Source organism: Gymnodraco acuticeps, unplaced genomic scaffold (assembly GCF_902827175.1).
Source record: "Gymnodraco acuticeps unplaced genomic scaffold, fGymAcu1.1, whole genome shotgun sequence".
In the NCBI taxonomy this organism is placed as follows: domain Eukaryota; kingdom Metazoa; phylum Chordata; class Actinopteri; order Perciformes; family Bathydraconidae; genus Gymnodraco; species Gymnodraco acuticeps.
The window spans coordinates 250-19,068 of NW_022992094.1; the positions used below are offsets into that span (position 1 = coordinate 250).

Below are 18,819 nucleotides of genomic sequence, written 5' to 3' on the forward strand. Positions count from 1 at the left end.
ACAGATCAGAGAAATAGGGCGGTAAAAAAGTGAGAGGACAGAAGATTGCTTCGCATGGACAAGTACAAAGTTGCGGTGTTCATGTTTAAACAGAAGCTTTTTAATTGAAATCACTCAAGATCACACAACTAATTCTGCGGTGAATAATACAGAAATATCCTACCTTCCATTCTTCCACCTTCGCATCGTATTTCTCCGTAGAATGTTTGTCTGATTGCAGCTTCTCCTTTAAATGGCTTCAACTCATTCTCCATATCTTGCACCTGCAAAATGAAGTTCACTCCAAAATATTAGCTAGATGAATTACCCTTTACAAAAGAATTGCCTTATATCCCAGAGTCCTGGATACTGAATAAAGGGGGTTGGGAATTCAAAACTGGGAGAAATTATCTCACCAAAACCCAAGCCATTTGATTCTGCAACTCCTCTAGTTTGGTCTCCATTTCATCCAATGATGACAGGTTCTTGAAACGCTCCTTCTTTCTCCAGGTACTTCTGCTTCAAGTCTTTCAAGTACTGTAACAATATAAATGGTAATATATATAATATTGCTGGTCAAATAGAGTAGTAGACCAACCAAACAAAGTTGTACAAAATTATTAACAGTATAGGACTGCTTCATTATAGTTAATTCCTCTCACATGGTCCTTTGAGACATTGTGAATTATTGGTTATAGCTGCATATTATACGAGTCAATCAAACTTTTTCTTACTTGACCATGTTGCTCAACTTTTTCTTCTGTGATACGCTTGGTGGTTTTGATGTGCAGAAAGTCCTCTCTCATCTGGTCCAATTGGGTAGATTTCATGAAAAACTGAAAGAGGAATGAAATAAAAACAAAAGTGGAGAAATCAAGATCACAAAAAACAAAATGATAAAACATTGTTATTTAAAAAATTATTACTTATTAGTGCGAATGCTGTTTGGAAATGTAGCGTTGTACCCACATAGATATATAAACCATGATATACACACGTGTTTATATCATAGGTTTATATATATATCTATGGTTGTACCCTATGGTTGTACCTACACTTCCTACAGCGTAACCTGAGACCAGGGCCGGCCCGTCGCACTGGCGTTATCGATGTTCGCCTAGGGCGCCAGATATGTGGAGGTGCTGCGCTGACAGCTCTGGGAGGAATTTTTTTTTTTTTTTGACCGTTGGTGCTCATCCTAATTTTCAGCCTTGATGTAACAACATTCATAATTAAGTAAATGTAACACCCTTTTCATCCCGGTCACACTTTTCATTTGCCCTGTACGATGGACGCTGTAAGTGATGAAAATGGGGGATGTTGGCTTATCTGGCACCCGCAGCTCACAGCCAAAGTGTGAGTGAGCGTGTGGGAGCGAGGCGAGGAGAGACGGGACCGGTACACGCTGTTGTTATTAGCATCTGGTGCTAGCTTGCTCTAACGGATATTAGAAGAAGATGTTTTCTACAATGATGTGGAGGAGAGTCCTCTCCAGTCAGACTGAGGCTGATAACTACAGCTCAGTGAGGTAAAGGACTCTTGAGTGTTAGATAGTTCACTTTAGTCTAAGTTATCTCAGTGGGTGTTACGTGCCGTAGCGTTTGTGTGGGTGTGTGTCTTTTTCTCTCTCCCTCTGAATCCCCAGGTGCAGCCTGATTGTCCCCAGGTGCTCCCAATCCTCAATCAGGGCCTCCATAAAGGACCTGAGGAAGGCTGCAGTCGCGCTCTCCTTCTCCTCTGGCTGCATGTGTGCATCATGTCTCTGTCTCTGTGTGAGGTCTGTGTTCTTGTGAATTGTTAGATGTTCTCCAGGTTAGCTTTTTGTGTATTGTTTATTTTTAGTTTGCTCTGCAAGTTGGCTGGTGAGCCCTTTTTCTTTTGTCCATTAAAACCTCACTTTGTGGCTTCAGTAGACAGTTTCCTCTCCTTTTTCTCTCGCCTGGTTATTTTGGTGTTTTGTTACTTCCCTTTGTACCCCTAGTTAGGAGGGAACGTAACAGTGGGTCTCAAACATTTTGATCACAATTTATGTAAACACATATTTCCAAGGCACTCCTTTATAATTATTGGGATAAAACAGGTTTGAAATCATTCCAATGTATACTATAGGACAGTAAACCAGACATATCGTTTTAAACTGGAGAGATACAAAAATATGCATAAATATAATAGTAAAATAAGATATGAATGAACAACAAAAATAAAATATGTTACATGTATTTGTTATTGGCTATGGTAGGTTATTGGTTATGTTCACATACTTATTTAATTATTAAAATGTAAACCAATCTTTTTCATATGGGTGTTTAGAGTTCTAGTCCCTAGTAATTCTGCATAAAGTGCACCAGATTGAAGCATTTTAACAAGGGGGGCCAGAGATATGGAAAATCCACCCAAATGGCCCCAGAAGAGGTTTTTTTTTTGCTAAATCTGTCTAAAAAGGTCAAATATCACTTGTTTTGCATCAATCTTGATACAGGGTACTTATTATATGTTGTACTTTGGATTCCTAAAGCTTTTATTCTACTAACCCATCATCCAAGGTTAGTTTTCACTATAAGTACAAAATATTTTTTGGACGGACACTATAATTCACAGTTTTTTACCATGTTCAATCTGAATTAAAATAAAAAACATCTATATTGATACTGACTTTTCTACATCCAACTCACAGGTTTATCATTACTTTGAGAAAAAAGATTATTAATGTAACCCCTTTAGAAGGGCCTGAAACCTGAAAAACAGGCTTGGGGCCTAACAGGTTAAGCTTTTTCTGCATTTGTGGAGCTAAAAGCAGCTACCATTCAGCTAATAACATATTCAGCTTTTTCTGCATTTTCAGCTAAATTCAGCCATACATGTTCACAGTTTACAGCATTCGCACACATTTTCTGCAGGAAATGCATTTTCTAGTTACCTTGTACTTGTCCCCTTCCCCTTTGGAATGTAGGAAGTATTTGCTCATCTCTTGAGTGAGAACAGAAACAGGGTTGTTGACCTTTGAAAGACCCAGTAACATGGTTATCGTACAGGATTTACATTTTGTTGAAGTTCAACATTGCATTGTGTAAGATTTGCATAGCTCCTACCTGTATGTTAAAATTGTCCAGGATAGAGAGCAACTCTTCCTTTTTGGTTGAGACAATTTGACCTGTAAGAGGAAAAATAATCTTTATGAATACCTTATAATATAGACTGAAGCTGCTTACGGTAGTATTTTACTTGGTAATATTGAAACACGTTTCATTTTCCTTTGTTTTTGCACCTTGTTCCTATACATGTTGTTGTAGCAGATCAATGTACAGTAGCAGCAGTATCTTCAAAAAAAAAATACTAATTTTTAGAATGCGTCATCTTTACCAGATTTGCTCCTCAGTTTATAGGTTCTCAACCCCTCGCGTGTTATTCTCAGGTCTACAGTGATAGCTGGGCCGTACACCTCAGATTTGAAGGCGTCCCTTCCTTTGTTTCGCAGGGTGATCGAAACATCAGCCGAACTGAGGAAAGAGAGTAACGGACATTACACCTACGTGAATCAAGTGATGCAACTTTTAATTAAGGGTACTTTTGCATGCGACGTTATGAAAAATGTCATATGTATGACATGAGTAATAGACAAAAGACATTTGATGTGGTATGATATGTGTGGTGCTATAGAGCAAATTCATGGAATATTTGTTTATACTAGAATTTCTGGACGTTGGGGGATGCGGGCGAGAAGAGTAAATGATTTATACCTTTCTCCTTCCTTTACAAATCCTTTGAGGGACAATCCTCTGTTGGTGGCATGTGCATTACCGCCTAGGGTAACTATGAGAGCTGTCAGAACGGCACTCTTTCCACCTGTCACACAAGCAGCAAAACATGTTTTAGACACTTTCAAAAGCAAGAACATAATGGAAAATAAGACACAAGAGAACAGAGTGTGTTGCTTGAGTTGAAATACATGATTTAGGTTCAAGCCATTACAAAGATTTAGGGCAAAGTAGATAATTCATTATATGCATATCATAGGTTTACAGAAATAAGTCTGATTTTCATGAATACAAGAGAGCAGACGGTGTTAAACATATTGTATTATTAATGTACAGAAAGACAAGCTACATCCACCACAAACGATTATATTAAACCGTTTAATATCGATTAGTGTGGAGATGATGCAACTCAATTCACTTGCTCATCATTCATAATCTTGCTAACATATGTCTGGTATGATTGTGAACTACATAAACAAACTTAAAGTATTCCAACTAAATTATAGATGAGTCAAGATAGTCAGCACTTCTTGGCAACTAATAAACAATTCACAACAATGAGCATTTAACTTGTATTTCACTTACTTCCATTGTTGCCAACAACAAAGTTCACATTTGAACCAAAAGTGAATGGGCCGAGGTGAGAGTGGCACATGAAGTTCTTCAGTGTGATGCTCTCCACAATCCCTGCATCACTCGCCACCTCACTCACACCCTGCACCTAAACACAGGGGAGCTGGGCATGTCATTTCCCACTAATACATCTCATGCATAGTCATATACAGTGATGCAAACACAGGTATGGTGAAAAAAGAGAGAACTATTCGAAGCAGAAAAAAAACAGCGTAATAAACCATCTGACAAAGGCCTGTGCTATAATGCTTCAATTAACTGGCTATTCTTTATAATATACTCAGATCAATAGGAGACGGAGATGTTAAGTTATAAATCAAGGGTTTTTATTATTATTTACAGGTAGATATTATACACTTTTGACTTTAAGGGCTTCAGTTTTTCTTCTTCTCCTTCGCTTGCGAAAGTGTTTCTACTGCTTTACTAACTGCTTTGCACAACCGACTGGTGCTGCTGCATGACGTCATGACGTCACCGGTGCTTATCAGGCTCTAGCTCCTCTAGCTCTCGCAGCGGGGTTACAGCGCAGAAGTGCGCTGCATTTGTGCATGACTGATGTGCAACAACATGTGACTCCTCCGTTTGTCGCTTGTTAGCAGACCATTCACGCGATAGCAGAGCAAACAGGTACAGGAGGCGTAGAGCGAGGGATCATTGGTACTTGGTGGCTAATAGCCGCGTTCACACCAAGTACTTTGCCGTACTTAGTGCCGGCACTTATTACCCCAGGGCACTTACAGATCGCGTTCACACCGGAATAAATTCCCTGAGGGAAGATTACGCAAATGAGCTGCTGACGTCACTACGTCTGCTTTGGGTTTACTGGACCGAGCGGCCCACTACTGAGACGGTCTAGCCTACGGAGGGCTTTATGAAGCAGGCACGCAAACGGTTACGTCATGACGCAAACGATGACGCAATGACGCAGCACCAGTCGGACTCTGGGCGGTGTGAAAAGAGCCTCTGCTAAACCGAAGAACCGGTTCTGAACCTGAAAAGCTCTAGCACGGAGCTTGAACCAGAGTTGCGTTGGTGTGAATGAGGTATAACAGAGTATTCCTACACTCTGGTACAAGATCTGAGTAGGCCTACTTATAATTTCACTACAAGATCTGAGTACTTGTACTTTTACTCAAGTACAAGGTCTGAGTACTTATTCCACCTCTAGTAGTGTATTAGTCTGAATTGTAGCCACACAATCACACAGAGCTGCATAAAAATAGACTCACAATGGTAACAAGTGGAAAATAATATTTACTAATGTGTACAATGATTTGTAGGTAATTTTGACTACTCAAGACACCTGACTTATACATCTTCAAAGGAAGACTGTGTTCATTCTACAATTACATGGGATTAAAGCAAAATGTAGTTTTACTTGTATAATACTTCAATTTTATATAAAAGACAGTTTGTTTTCATCTGTTTTCAAATAAACAAAGTATTGGCTTTCAGAATATTAAACTTGTTTCGGCAAATTCAGATGATAAATACAACTTTGAAGCTTGTAACGGCATAATTACAAGCGGAGAACGGAGTAATGTAACGTCACAGCAAGCATAACAACAGCCGGTGTTTCTTGTGAGTGTTTCCCCGGTACACAAACGCAAACATACACAAACACACTCGCGAGCTTCCCCCAGACCAGTAATACAAACGAAAATGTGTCTTCGGGTCAATGTGACTGATTTCGATAGAGCAAGTCACATTTGGTTTAGGCACGAAACCTACTACCAGTAGAAATACATTGCTTTCAAAATCGCTCTGTGTCGAATCAATAGATTATATTTCGTGACTATAACACAAAATGCCGTGAGTGCTTCATCCTCTGAACACCACGATGGTGACTGTAACGCACATAACATATAACGCTCCTCTGAAATGATTGTCCCCTGCAATTATTATTATTATCCCTCAATCGAGTTTGCTATTCAGCTCGCTAACGTTAGCTTAAACAAACGTAACATGCAACGTTAGCCTAATCTAAAATGCTCTACTACGGCGTACCTTTCATGTGGCTCGTCAGCGCAGACTCTCCCATCGTTATTTTTGCAAACTTTGCAGGAGGCTACTCGTGGGCTTGACCCTCGTCTTAGCCATGGCTTGTATTTGTCTTCTGCTAGCCAACGCTCGTTGAAACTGCAACCTCCTGGCATACTGTCATCTATCACTCTCATCAGAATGCCCAGGTCACACGTAACACAAACTCTTGCAGGTCGCGCGCATAGCGCGGGAAGGCCGGAGCAGAGATGTTTTATGTAGAAGCGAAGCAATTCTTTTCTTTTAATCTAAAAAGCTAACTATTCAGTCAGACAGCAATCTATTGTAAAAGTAAAGCATTTACATTTTCAAGCACTTTATCTCAATTTCAAGCACCATTCCCAAAATTCAAGCACTTTCCCAACCTTGAAAACACCACGTCAAATTTCAAGCATTTTCAAGGATTTCAAGCACCCGTACGAACCCTGCCCACCTTTAATCTAAAAAGCGAACTATTCAGTCAGACAGCAATTTATTGTAAAAGTAAAGCATTTACATTTTCAAGCACTTTATCTCAATTTCAAGCACCAGTCCCAAAATGCAAGCACTTTCCCAACCTTGAAAACACCAAGTCAAATTTCAAGCATTTTCAAGGATTTCAAGCACCCGTACGAACCCTGAAATATTCTTCCTCCCATTCTGGGTGGAAGTGGTATGTTTTTAGCTTTTTGCTCGGTCCCGCACTCATTTTGTTGTTTGTCTCTTGTTTGTCTCTTTAACTTAATTTGAGTTTTCCCCGCACTTGACTGATTTTGTATCGCTTTGCATTCTGGGTTAACAGACTGGAAAGCGATAGGTCGCTTTTTCTGTCAATCAAGTAAACTCCTGAATTAAGTGGCAGGGAGGCCAAGAGAGGAGGGATCAAAACCTGTTTTGTTTATTTTAACGGAGCTGGATTTTTTTTATTTTATGGATGACTCGCGATCTACCAGCATTGCCCCCGCGGTCGACGTACTGGGCACCTCTGGATTAGAGCATCCAAATGCTGCACATCCAACCATGGTATGACAACTGATCTATTAAAATAAAATATAAACGAAAGTGCCATAATATTTGTTGTAAAATGATATTCAGTCTTAACATGATCATGCTACCCATGCTAACATGAACACAAGCGTTTCCCTCCAAAAATGTAAAACGTATCTAAGTAATAGGCTACCAAGCTTTCCGTTGTCACCCTGCCTCTCCAAATGCAAAACTGTCAATAAAAAGTATGTCCGTGTGTTTTTTTAAATATATATTTACCATTCAATAACGCAATCGCTGCTGTCTGTCTGTCCCATAGAAGAACATGACAGCGCAGCTATACTACGGACGTGACTGCCCTGGCAGTGACAGCAACATAGCCTGCTTGTGCTACCACACTTTCCCCTCAAAATATCGTTAAATAACGAAACTTGGAAATAGTGCCAATCCATACAAAGTGTAACCACATCATGTAAATATGAAAGCAATCACCCACACAGCAATCAAAATAACAACATTGGTTTAATCTATGACTATTTTGACCATGTTCGTGCTGTTTTTGCCATAGAGAAGCATTGCCACGGAAGTGCGTTTGGAACTATCCCGGCATACATAAACCACGTGACTGGCTGGCGGCGACATCAAAGAGTGTCGTAACTCTTAGTATCTCTAGGGCTCTGCCCTAGATCCCCTAGTCGTGCTCGCGGATGGATACAAAAATATAATTTTGGCGGCCGTTAATAGACTATACGTGGGCGGCCCGCCCAAGTAAAGTCTATGTTTTGAAGTGAGAAGTTGACTGCAAGTCGCCCCCTATGGAGTCAGATTTGGGTCAATATTCTAGCGCGTAAAACAAGCTAATCACGAGCGGAAAATGTGCTTTTACACGCGCATAAAATGACCGTCGCGCGCAGACTAAACCCCCACGAGACAACCCTCTTGCTTGCTCGCGGGAGTGTCAGCTTCGCGGAGTCTGTCTACGCGTGTGAAAAGTTTCTGGCACTTTGTGGCGGAGCCACTGGACTTTGATTGACATCTGCAAGGAAGCCCGGAGTTGCCAGGTTTGATAAATGCCTGAACTACCAAGAGCCGAGGAGTGACAGCTGCAAGATCAGTTGGACGAGATTGAATGGTAAAGTTGTCAATAAAAAAACTATTATATTCGTAAAGTGTACAGGGCTGTCAGTCGATTAAAATATTTAATCACATGATTGTCCATAGTTAATCGCAAATTAATCGCAAATTTTTGATCTGTTCTAAATGTACCTTAGAGGAATATTTTTCAAGTTTTTAATACTCTTATCAACATATGAGTGGACAAATATGCTTTATGCTAATGTTTATTATCATTTGAACAATGACAAATATTCTCATGAATATTAAACACAACAACCTCTGAACATTACAAATATTCGCCTCAATTCAACCTGGAACCTCTCTCATACAATAATACAATACGTGTGTGTGTGTGTGTCAAGGCATATGCTCAAACGGGAGCTGCCTGGACGCTGCAATCATGTTGCGCACTATCCGTGCTGAGTGTGCTGACTTTTCGTACAATGTCCCACTGTCTGGCTGCCTGCATAAAGTCAAGTGCTCGGCGCAGTTGTGGCGAAATGTCGCTCCTCTGTTTTCATTTAAACAGCTCCTTATATCCGTTAGCGCAGCTAGCTAGCACCAGATGCTAACAACAACAATGCACGTAAGGTCTCTCTCTCGCTCGGGCCACACATACACACTAGGGGTTTCACCAACTAATCGACTAGTCGACTACCTTTACCACTAGTCGGCGCTGTAGGCCCTAGTCGACTAGTCGTGAACAAAATGGAGGTGAACGAGGTGCTGCAAAATGCTCCCAAAAACGTCCGACATTCATATGTATGGCAGTACTTCAAAGAAGACGTAACCAACTCCACAGTTAAGTGTCAGTTGTGTACATCTGTACTAAAGTACAACAAAAATACTTCTGCTATGCGCAACCATCTAAAAATGAAACACCCGCTGACGACAGCTAGCACTAGCAGTAATGCTAGCAGCACCAGTGAGCAACGGACCGCCGTCAGCACAGGACAGAGACAGACGAGCATTATTGATTTTTCCAAGCGCCCCGTTACGGACAAAAGAAGACCGCAGATAACAGACTTGCTTATCAACTTTGTCGTCAAGGATGTTCGACCACTTTCTGCCCTTTCCGGAGAAGGCTTCAGGGACATTATGAAGTTTTTCGAGCCAGGCTATAAGATCCCGTCACATGCTACACTTTGGAGCAACATCATGCTACATTACAACACTGGGAAAGCGAGGATTGCCAATGAGATGAAAGATAAAAGTGTCTCACTAACCACTGATCTGTGGACATCTTGCACCATGGATCCATACATCACCATAACTGCCCACTACATCACAGACACCTGGGAGTTAAAATCCAGAGTGCTGCGAACCACTATCATGCCAGAGAGACACACCGCTGTGAATATAGCCCAGAGGCTCAAAGAAACAATTGAGGAGTGGGACTTAGTTGTGTTTTGCACTATTCATGACAATGCAAGCAGCATGAACCTGGCAATGGAGCTCTGCGAGCAGTTTCCCCACCACCTTGGATGCGCCGGACACACCATTCAACTCGCAATAAGAGCAGGGTTGCACTTACCAGAAATCGCCAAGACCACAGATGCTGCCAGGCGTGTTGTCAGTCATTTTCGTCACTCCTCAGTAGCAGTTTGTGCTTTGAAGAAACGTCAAGAACAGCTTGGAGTAAAAGTACACAAACTCCAAAACGACCCGCTGGAATTCAACGTTCACTATGCTCGAGCGACTGTATGAGCAGAGACTCCCGGTGCAGGCCGTCCTTGCGGATGAGACAGTGACAAAAGTTGGCATCCGAAGATCCCTCGCCATGAGAGAGTGCCAGTGGGAACTGGTGGAACAGCTGATCCCGGTGCTCAGGCCTCTAGCAAAGGCGACAACTATCATGTGCGGAGAAAATCACGTCGGGCTGTCCTTCATCTACCCCGTGCTACTGAACATGGCTAACAACACGCTAAGTGCAAATGAGTCCGATCTGGCGGCTATTCGTTCCTTCAAGAATACCGTGAGGAAAGAGCTCATAACCCGCTTCAAGCTGTTGTCTCGCCTGCTGGCAGAATCCATCCCGATCACGGCATGCATGCTAGATCCACGATTTAAGCATCTGAAGTTCCTTCCAGACGATGTCAGAGAGGAAGCCCAGGCGCGCCTGACTCAATTAGTGCGTGAAGACGGAGAGGTGGAACAGCCGGGAGCTACAGGTAAATAGAGTTGAACTAGCGATAATTGTTTCACAAAAAAGTCCTACTTAAACCGGCCAAATTGTAAAACAATGTGTTTATCATTAATGTGGTTCATATTTGCTGTAGGTGAAGAGGAGATCGCAGACAACGTTGGAGTGGAGCTGGCGGAAGCAAGTTGCAAAAAGGCGAGACTGGAGAGTGACTTTGAACAGCTGTTTGGAGCTCATTTCGAGAGCAGCAGCAAGAGAAAACGGGTCAACGGTGATGCAGATACTGATGATGAGCTACGGGAATACTGCCAGCGGACACCGCATATCCCCACTATGGATAACCCACTGGAGTGGTGGGCAGGAAACGCGCACCGATTCCGCCGTTTAGCCAAGCTTACAAGGAGCTACCTGGCTATTCCAGCCACGAGCACCCCGAGTTTGAGGGTTTTTTCCCTGGCAGGCAACACTGTCACCCGACAGCGGTCAAGCCTCCTTCCCTCACACGTCGATGCGTTGGTGTTCCTCAACGCAAACCAGAAAGGTGGACGTTATCGTGGAGGACAGCGAATAATGTGTTGCGCAATGCGCTGTTGCGCACTGGATTTACGTGGCATTTAAGTTTGCGAGTTTTTTGCTGTACATTTTGGTGAGTCCAGTTACCGTTTCTTATTGACTAAGTCACTGTTTGTTATTTACTCAGCCATGTAACACAAATTTAAAATAAAATACAGTTGAACACCTCTCTTTGTGTGTCTTTATTATGACGTAACGACTAGTCGATTGCTATTTTGAAAAATGTGTCGACTAGTAAATATTGGTAGTTGTGAAACCCCTAATACACACACCCTCCCGGTCCTCCCAATAGCCAGTCGGTGCCTGCCGGTGAGCGTGGAAGTGTGGTCTGCCACAAGCGGGCGGCAGGAGCGGGGCTGTCAGCATCAGCGGGGCTGTCAGCATCAGCTTGTAGATGGTATTTTAAACTCGATGCGCTCTGAAACTACGGGGCGGCCGAGGAAAAAAAAATACACATGCGTTAATCGCAGTAAAATAATTAGTGGCGGTAATTTTTTTTATTAACGCGTTAACTTGACAGCCCTAATATATAATATATATATATATAAATATATATATATATATATAAGGGATGCACGATATTGTTTTTTTAAAAACCGATATCGATAACTTCCTGCTTCTCAAGACCGATAATAACAATTTTTTTACGCCACTAATTTTTTTAACGCGATTAACGCATGTGTATTTTTTTTCCTTGGCCGCCCCGTAGTTTCAGAGCGCATCGAGTTTAAAATACCATCTACAAGCTGATGCTGACAGCCCTGCTCCTGCCGCCCGCTTGTGGCAGACCACACTTCCACGCTCACCGGCAGGCACCGACTGGCCACCGGGAGGGTGTGTGTATGTGTGGCCCGAGCAAGAGAGAGACCTTACGTGCATTGTTGTTGTTAGCATCTGGTGCTAGCTAGCTGCGCTAACGGATATAAGGAGCTGTTTAAATGAAAACAGAGGAGCGACATTTCGCCACAACTGCGCCGAGCACTTGACTTGCAGGAAGCCAGACAGTGGGACATTGTACGAAAAGTCAGCACACTCAGCACGGATAGTGTGCAACATGATTGCAGCGTCCAGGCAGCTCCGGTTCGAGCATATGCCTTGAGTTGCACATAGCTCCAACGCCCATACCACCGACGACATGTTTGTTTACTGTCCTGGCTTCACGGCCGCACACCATTTACGTCACAGTCAGGCATGAGTTAGGGAGCGCTGGATTTGTGAAGAACTCCCCTCTTCCTAAACCACTAATACCACAGTACTGGCAAAACGGGAGGAGCCGAGTGAAAAACAAGCGCCCCTCATCCCAATCCACCCACACCGCAGTATTTTTTTCTTTTACCCAAAAAATATATTGTATATTATCGGGGCTATTAATACTGTAATGGGGTTTATCGGGATGACGTCATAATTCCTAATATCGGACCGATAATTATCGTGCATCACTAATATATATATATTAGGGCCGGGACTTTAACGCGTTAATTAAGATTAATTAATTACACAAAAATTAACGCGTTAAAAAAATTAACGCATTTTAATCGCACTTATTTTTGCACCGCGGAACGTTTCTCACTGGATGAGTTTCAGGCGTACCGATTATACTGGAGCACCAACTAACGTTCATGACTTCAGACAACAACAAACCACAGTGAACAACAGTGGGAAATGTTGTTTTAAAAAACGGACGGATGGAAGCGTCGATAAGAGCACGGTTGTGTGCAAATTATGCAAAAAGGAATTCGCATATCACCGCAGCACATCAAGCCTCAAGTATCACCTCAATGCAAAACATATAGCAGCTAGCGTGGAAGCTAGCGTGGACGTTAGCCTCTTTTATCGCGTTCACACCAAAAAGAGCTGGTACTAAAATTAGTTCATGAGAACCTTTTTACCCCCACGAAAGTCCCTGCTAGAGAGCAGAGAGCTGCTAGAGAGCAGGGACTTTCGTACGGCTCTCTTGTGAGAAAAGAGCTATATTTCTGATTGGCTGGGCGGATTGCAAACCACGCCCCGTAAAACTCCCAAAAAGTTTGGTGAAGCCGCCATTTTATTATCCTCGCATTAGCATTATTAGCATTAGCATTAGCCCAGCGCAGAAACGCAGAGAGACTAACTTATGGCAACACAAAATAAAACATGGGAGCGGTGGAGATGAGGAGGTGTCGGCGTTCTGGCGATTTACTCGGAAGGCTTCATTAGAAGCTGCTGGGACTCCCAGCAGCTTCTAATGAAGCCTTCCCCAACTCCGGGGACCTCCGGCCGGGGACTTTGGGCGGCAGTATACGCCGTGAAGTGGTTTGCGGCCTGCCAGTAAACCCAAAGCAGAAGAAGAAGAAGTGACGTCAGCGGCTTCATTTGTTCTCATGAACTAAGTTCTCATGAACCTTTGTGGGAAAAGTACTGTGGTGGGAATGCGCCTAATGGTATACTAAAATCCATGTGAAAAAAATTGCTTCTCACTGTTCTCAGGTCAAATATTTATATGCGATTAAAAATGCGATTAATTTCGATTAATTAATTACAAAGCCTCTAATTAATTAGATTAATTTTTTTAATCGAGTCCCGGCCCTAATATATATATATTAGGGCCGGGACTTTAACGCGTTAATTAAGATTAATTAATTACACAAAAATTAACGCGTTAAAAAAATTAACGCATTTTAATCGCACTTATTTTTGCACCGCGGAACGTTTCTCGCTGGATGAGTTTCAGGCGTACCGATTATACTGGAGCACCAACTAACGTTCATGACTTCAGATAACAACAAACCACAGTGAACAACAGTGGGATATGTTGTTTTAAAAAACGGACGGATGGAAGCGTCGATAAGAGCACGGTTGTGTGCAAATTATGCAAAAAGGAATTCGCATATCACCGCAGCACATCAAGCCTCAAGTATCACCTCAATGCAAAACATATAGCAGCTAGCGTGGAAGCTAGCGTGGACGTTAGCCTCTTTTATCGCGTTCACACCAAAAAGAGCCGGTACTAAAATTAGTTCATGAGAACCTTTTTACCCCCACGAAAGTCCCTGCTAGAGATCAGAGAGCTGCTAGAGAGCAGGGACTTTCGTACGGCTCTCTTGTGAGAAAAGAGCTATATTTCTGATTGGCTGCGCGGATTGCAAACCACGCCCCATAAAACTCCCAAAAAGTTTTGTGAATTTTATTATCCTCGCATTAGCATTATTAGCATTAGCCCAGCGCAGAAACGCAGAGAGACTAACTTATGGCAACACAAAATAAAACATGGGAGCGGTGGAGATGAGGAGGTGTCGGCGTTCTGGCGATTTACTCGGAAGGCTGCTGGGACTCCCAGCAGCCTTCTACTGAAGCCAGTCCCCAACTCCGGGGACTTTGGGCGGCAGTATACGCCGTGAAGTGGTTTGCGGCCTGCCAGTAAACCCAAAGCAGAAGAAGAAGAAGTGACGTCAGCGGCTTCATTTGCCTAATCCTCCCCCAAATTCAAAGAGTTCTCATGAACTAAGTTCTCATGAACCTTTGTGGGAAAAGTACTGCGGTGTGAATGCGCCTAATGGTATACTAAAATCCATGTGAAAAAAATTGCTTCTCACTGTTCTCAGGTCAAATATTTATATGTGATTAAAAATGCGATTAATTTCGATTAATTAATTACAAAGCCTCTAATTAATTAGATTAATTTTTTTAATCGAGTCCCGGCCCTAATATATATCTTAATGAATTTTATATAAAACAATATATTTTTGAGTGGGCTGTATCTGTCGAAAGCTGCTGTCTGCTGTATGCACCTCCCTTACGAAATGAACTATAAATGAATTATAGTATTACTATAAGAGTTGTATAGTGTCCTTTAGTAAGTTTGTATTTTTCACCAGCTATTGTATTACTATAATTTGTTATGTAGTGCCATTTTATTAGCTATAGTAGCCCTATAATATTTCAATAGTAATACTATGTATCTAGATCTTTGTAGTATTCCTATATTATTTTAAATAGTATAACTATAGTATAATATATAGTGTTTCTGTAGTTGTTTTTTGAACACACTATAGAACACTCCTATAGTAATAGTATGATGTTGTCATAATGAATGCATATTATTACTAGTGTTTGTAAAAGTATTGCACTCCTAGAATTAATGTGTAATTTTTTTTATATCAAATAAATTTATATATATATATATATATATATATATATAGCTGTGTAGCTGTACACTTTACGAATATAAATTACGAATATAATAGTTTTTTATGGACAACTTTACCATTCAGTCTCGTCCAACTGATCTTGCAGATGTCACTCCTCGGCTCTTGGTAGTTCAGGCATTTATCAAACCTGGCAACTCCGGGCTTCCTGGCAGCTGTCAATCAAAGTCTTGTGGCTCCGCCCCAAAGTGTCAGAAACTTTTCACGTGCGTACTCCGCAAGCAAGTGAGGCTGACACTCCCGCGAGCTAGCAAGAGGGCTGTCTCTCTCGCGAGCGAGCGAGCGCATAGCCGCTCGCCGGGGTTTAATCTGCGTGCGGGGGTCATTTCATGAGCGTGTAAAAGCACATTTTCCACTCGTGAGTAGCTTGTTTTGCGCGCTAGAATATTGACCCAAATCTGACTCCATAGCCCCCCCAAAAAACGAAAACTCTTCGGTTCTCCACGAATTATACAAGTCACCCAAATCAGCGTTAAAAACGCGGGAGGCTAATTTGCATCACTGCATATATCTACTCTGTAAGTTCCTTCTCGATTTCTAAACTTCTCAGGGTGTCATTTAAGACAAACAGTTAACGGAAACCAGAAAAATATATTATGTCATGTCAGTGATGGTACAAACCTGTCTATTCTGTGGATGATCTTCCTGGTCACTGTCACTCTCATCTTCCATGTCTTTCTCCTCCGCATTGACCTGCTTTGGAGGCTCCTCAATTGCTGAGCCGCTTTTCCTCTTGGGCATCTTGGACAGCTAGTTTACATTCGGGGAGAAACTGAAACTGAAAGCAAGCAAACAATATACTTTACTAGCATCGTCGAGCTAATGCTTGAATTTGAACAGCTACTCTTACATTACATTACATTGCATTTAGCTGACGCTTTTATCCAAAGCAACTTACAATAAGTGCGTTCGACCAACAAAATACAAACTTGAAGAAAACAGAATCATATAAGTACATCAGGTTTCATAGAGCAAAAACATTTCAAGTGCTACTCCACTAGCTTTAGATAAGCCAGTCCTTTATTAGTATATAAGTGCTTTGTTAATAGTTCTATTGCTCGAAGTGGAGTCGACAGAGATGAGTTTTCAGTCTGCGCCGGAAGGTGTGTAAGCTATCTGCTGTCCTGATGTCAATGGGGAGCTCATTCCACCATTTTGGAGCCAGGATTGCAAACCCACGTGTTTTTGCTGATGGGAACTTGGGTCTCTTCTGCTATTAAAACGCTAACCTGCATTTCGCAAACCTTCAGTAATAATTGATGTGGTTTAACCTTTAGATATACAGTCTATGGGTTTAACAGGTTAAACGACAACAATGACAGCACGTTAGTAACGTTGTTTGGTTACAGCAATAATTAGCAACGTTACAAAGCTAGCTTAGCTGGCTAACTCAGGTTACTTGTTAACATAACAACTATTAAGCCAGACAGCAGCTGGGAATGTTGAGGTTGTTATAGTGAATTAGAACGACTGGTAACTGTGAATAATTACCTAATTTGCTGCTGCAGCCGCACACACAACTCCAACACAGTTTGGAGAAGACCCCTCGTGTCGAATTCGCGCTTTTTATATGCGGTAAAGTCTCGCGTTGAAAAACGAGATCAAACGGTCTAATAATAATACATTTTATTTGTGGATCAGAAAGGGGTCTGGCGTGGATCATTCAGATACACCTTAACTGTAAAACCCGATTAGTTCGGAGTACTCAAAACTTTTGTGGAAACTGATTACCACCAAAGTTTTAAGTAAACTAACTTAAAACTATAGAGTAAATGATTGATCAAAAATGATAAGTTACTTAAACTTAAATTATTATTTTTGTATTGTACTGTACTTATAAACATTGTTTGACACATTTTAAATGTTGAATTTCTCCATAATTAATTAGTTTGATGCAAAAGTACTTAATTGCATGAATATTGAAATCAACACATATATTTCTAGACAACTCATTGGCCAATATTTTCTTATTTATTTATTTAAGTACAAAATACTCAAAGAACTTCAACAACTTCTGTAGACTTTAGTTTTTTTAAATTTATTCAGTCTTAAATTGTTCATCCAATCAAAACATGAATTCTAAAACATGCAATTTCTTACTGCAACACTTTTTTTTATTAAAAAGACCATCAAACTGTAAGTTACATTTCAAAATAAAAGAATTAGAAATTTAAATACATTTTTCAAAAGGTACTTATTGTTCACAAAAAAGTAAAATTAATTCAAATTAGTTATATTTTCTTTTTGTAAAAAGAAACATTTCAAGGAGTTTTGCAAGCCGTTTGAGTATTTATTCCATATCCTTGATATCAGACGGCAGCTGCCTACACTAGTTGGCTCTTTGATTTCACTTGTTAGATATATGGTCACACTAGTTTGGCACTCTGCTTTACTAGTTGAATACACAATTATACTAGTCACTCTTTTTCAGCAACTAGTGGCACTTTTGTCCGACTAGTTACCACATAAGCCTTACTAGTGATGCCAGGAGCAGCACTAGCAGCACCAAAGTCCCAACTTGTCAATTCAATTCAATTCAAAACCTTTATTTATCCAGGTAAAATCCCATTGAGATCAATGATCTCTTTTTCAAGGGAGACCTGCAGCAGTAGGTTCCACAAGAAGACATAAACAACAGAACAACAAAAGGACATCATACAGCAAAATGTACAGGGATTACAATTTACATATTTAACCACAAGTACAGGTACCAACAGCATCTGATTTTGTAGCATCCAACCGAGCTTTAAAAACATGTAGTGGTACTAGCTTGGTAATTTTCCATTCTTTTTGCAGACTGTTCCATGTTAGTGGAGCTGCACATCTAAAAGCTTTCTTCCCTAAGACAGTCCTAGCACTTGGCACATTTAATAAAACCACAGCATGCGATCTCAGGCAATAAGTACTTTCAATTCGCAGAGAGATCAGGGAGCAGATATAAGATGGTAGTTTATCCAACATGGCTTTGTAAATGAAAAAGTACCAGTGACTGAGCCTCCGTACAGTAAGTGATGGCATAACCGCCTTGGTATACAGGGTACAGTGATGCGTAAGTGGTTTACAATTTGTCAAAAATCTCAGTGCACTGTGATACGCAGCATCTAACTTGCTCAGGTAATTGGCAGGTGCATTCATATATAACAAATCACCATAATCCAGCACAGGTAAAAAGGTCACAGTGACTAGCCTTTTCCTGGCCTCAAGCGAGAAACAGGACTTATTTCTGTAAAAGAAACCTAGCCTAACCCTCAGCTTTTTAAGCAGGTTATTGACATGAAGTTTAAAAGTGAGACAGTCATCAAGCCAGATACCCAAGTATTTGTAACAGGTAACCACTTCAAGTTGTATTTCTTGCGTAGTTACAATATCCAAAGCAGTCTCTGGTGTATTTTTAGCTTTAGCTTTAGAAAAGAGCATTACCTTGGTTTTA

The 18,819-nt window shown here is 41.2% G+C and overlaps 1 protein-coding gene across 1 annotated transcript; it reads right to left on the reverse strand.

Moving 5' to 3' along the window:
- Positions 1–429: 429 nt before the first annotated feature.
- On the reverse strand, positions 430–16,980 carry LOC117537508 (structural maintenance of chromosomes protein 6-like). Its single transcript, XM_034202742.1, has 9 exons — positions 16,881–16,980; positions 16,011–16,167; positions 4,320–4,455; positions 3,717–3,822; positions 3,340–3,476; positions 3,069–3,130; positions 2,897–2,977; positions 714–815; positions 430–516 (listed from the first exon to the last, which is right to left on the reverse strand). Exons 2-9 carry the CDS (start codon positions 16,128–16,130, stop codon positions 445–447), a joined length of 816 nt encoding a protein of 271 aa, XP_034058633.1. The 5' UTR covers positions 16,131–16,167; positions 16,881–16,980; the 3' UTR covers positions 430–444.
- Positions 16,981–18,819: the final 1,839 nt, after the last annotated feature.